Here is a 3215-nt window from a genome sequence, read left to right on the forward strand (position 1 = left end):
ATTGTTCCCTCTCTTGCACCAAATTCTTCAAGTCTTCATATAAAGGTTCATACCATTCCGAAGTGAAACAAGTGTGCTGGAAATAAAAATAGAAAAAACAAATGTATGGCTTTTTGAGCTTTATTAGTTTAATTATTCTTAGAAAAACAAACGAACAACGGGTAATTAATAGATTGGTTGAGTATTTGACAGAAATGCATTGCAGTATTTCTTTTGGCCCCTTTGTTTTTTTATTAAAAGCTGGCTGAGATCAACTTTACTTTTCGTCCTTTTGGGGCTTAATAAAATACAGTACCAGTAACGAAGTGGGGGGGGGGGATTGATTATTTCAACCAACTCCCCATCTCCTAATACATTGCGGGCCTTGTGCCTAAATCAGAAACCAATAGAGGGCAGTGATTTGGCGGATGCTTTGAGATACCTGAACCTAGTCTCTGTGTTCCGATGACTTTTGACAAGTAATGCTCTCAGTCAGTGTTTCTCAACCAGGGTTTTCCTCCCCTCCCACCTTATGGACCCCTTTGATTGCCACTTTACTGAGATGGACCCTCAGAGCCATCCCAGGTTTTAAAAAAATCCCGTTATATTTTTATAATTAAATATTTAGGAATTGTGTATATATATATATATATATATATATATAAAATTTATTTTGTGTATTGTAGAAGAAAAACCATTTTATTGAAGATGAATTTTAGTAACAAAATCTCATCTGGATTCTGGTTGAGAACCATTGCTCTAGGTAGTAGATAATAATCAAGGGAGATAAATCTAATAGAGTTATTTCCCTTTGCAAAATGGACAAATAGCGAGAAATAGACTGCCAGTTACAGCACTGAAAACAGTTATATCTGGCCAAAATAGTATACTTGTTTTATGTTCAAACCAACCGGATCAAGCCTCTCACACCTACCCTACAATCATTATCATCATCGTTTAACATCTGCCTTCCATGCTGGCATGGGTTGGATGGTTTGACAGTAGCTGGCCAGGCAGGAACCTGCAGCAAACTTCTGTATCTGTTTTGGAATGGTTTTTACAGCTGGATGCCCTTCCCAACGCCAATCACACTGCAGAATCTTGAGGCTACAAGATGATGCCTGATTAATTCAAAATGATGTGAAGATAAATGAGCATCACATTTGACAGAGGAATCTGAATGCCAAAGGATTAATGGAATGTTTCTTAGAGACGCAAAGAATCTCAGAATTCTTGGCAGAGTCTGTGAGTCTGAACTGCTGGTTCCAAGAATACAAGTTGAATTGTAAGCTTAGCTTGTAGACATAACCACAAATAACTAAGTCCAATTTCCTGGATGTGTACTTTGTACTCTACTACGCCTGGGTAAAGATGTAAGCCTGTTGTGTGTGTGTGTGTGTGTGTTAACTCCCCCACCCACTGCTTGACAACCAGTGTTGGTGTGTCTGCATCCCTGTAACTTAATGGTTCAGCAAAAAGACACCGATAGTACCATACTTAAAGAAACACATAAGTACTGGGGTCAGTTTGTTTGACTGAAAACCCTTCAAGGTGGTACCCCAGCATGGCTGCAGTCCAATGAATGAAGCAAGTTAAGGGTAAAAGATAAAATTTGTTAGATTAAATCCTTTGAGGTAGTGCTCCAGCATGGCCACATTCCAATGACTGATACAAGTAAATACGAGAAAAAGAAAAAAATGAGAAATAAAACCAAGACAATATACCTAGCAGCTGCTATGACGGCAGCTGGCATTATTTTCCTTGTCATCACAAAACGGTACCCCATTAAAGCTGTCATGAAAGTGCTGACACCTGCAGAGAAAGTAAAATAAATAAATGGATAGATAAATAAATAAAACTGTCAATTTCCACCCTTTTATTCTTTGACTAATAATAGTTAGTGGAGGCGCACTGGCCCAGTGGTTAGGGCAGTGGACTCACAGTCGTGGGATTGCGGTTTCATTTCCCAGACCGGGCGTTGTGAGTGTTTATTGAGCGAAAACACCTAAAGCTCCACGAAACTCCAGCGGGGGATGGTGGCAAACCCTGCTGTACTCTTTCACCACAACTTTCTTTCGCTCTTTCTTCCTGTTTTTGTTGTGCCTGTATTTTCAAAGGGTCAGCCTTGTCACACTCTGTGTCACGATGAATCTCCCCCGAGAACTACGTTAAGGGTACACGTGTCTGTGTAATATAAGAATGTCGAACCAACTATTATGCAAGGACACAAGATCAAAACAATTAGAGAGATATACTGCACACTCATTTTACCTATGTCAGTGCAGAAAACAAACAAACAAACAAATGAATCCTTAGAAGATGGTGATGGTGATGATGATGGTGGTGGTGGTGATGATAATGATGATAAGAAAGATGAAAGACAAAAAAATTTTGGTCAGTTTACATAAGCTAAGTCCAGCATTTTTATGGTCCATAGACATCTGGTATGCACCAACTCCAGCCAGGGTTCCTGTGCTAATTCCAGCAGCCATTGATATGACACTGCCTGAAAAACCAAAGAGAAAATTATTATTATTATTATTATCATCGTCATCATTCAATGCAAGCATGGAGAATGGATTAAAATAATGATGATTCAGTTAAAACAAACACAAAAAGAAAAATCCAAATGTAATTCAAAGAATCTACTGATGTAATTGGCTGTGCATCTCTACTCTATGTTCATCCTCCAGACATGCACCTCTAAGGAATTTAACTGCTGCCAGATTTTCTAAAGAAATTAAAACCAGCACTGAGTTTGTTATGACATTCCGTATCCGAGGCGCCACATGTAAACAACAACGAGATCAAAGATGAAAAATGGATAATGGGTGTACATGCCATATTTCAGGTTTTGGCCCTTTATCACCACCAATCTAACCCCTTAATTATCCATGAACATATTGCTTAAATAGCCACTATATACAGCAGTGTAATATTATTTGATATATGACAATCCCTCAACTATCATGGGTGTTATGTTCCAACCCCCACCCCCCGTGATAGGTGAAAATCCGCAAAGTACAAACAGTATTCTTTTACTTGTTTCAGTCATTTGACTGTGGCCATGCTGGAGCACTGCCTTTAGTCGAGCAAATCGACCTCACGGCTTATTCTTTGTAAGCCTAGCACTTATTCTATCGGTCTCTTTTTGCCAAACCGCTAAGTGACGGGGACATAAACACACCAGCATCGGTTGTCAAGCGATGTTGGGAGGACAAACACAGACACAAACA

At 39.2% G+C, this 3215-nt stretch overlaps 1 protein-coding gene across 1 annotated transcript in view; it reads right to left on the bottom strand.

Moving 5' to 3' along the window:
- Positions 1 to 3215, bottom strand: part of LOC106871525 (transmembrane protein 14C) — a 5924-nt gene continuing 2709 nt past the window's right edge. The window contains exons 2-4 of the mRNA XM_014918023.2: positions 2384 to 2485; positions 1704 to 1791; positions 1 to 76 (exon numbers count right to left, since the gene is read on the bottom strand). Of these exons, the coding sequence (XP_014773509.1) occupies positions 28 to 76; positions 1704 to 1791; positions 2384 to 2485 (239 nt within the window). The 3' untranslated portion in view covers positions 1 to 27. The remainder of the gene's footprint in view (positions 77 to 1703; positions 1792 to 2383; positions 2486 to 3215) is intronic.

The sequence above is a fragment of the Octopus bimaculoides genome, chromosome 19 (assembly GCF_001194135.2).
Source record: "Octopus bimaculoides isolate UCB-OBI-ISO-001 chromosome 19, ASM119413v2, whole genome shotgun sequence".
NCBI lineage: Eukaryota > Metazoa > Mollusca > Cephalopoda > Octopoda > Octopodidae > Octopus > Octopus bimaculoides.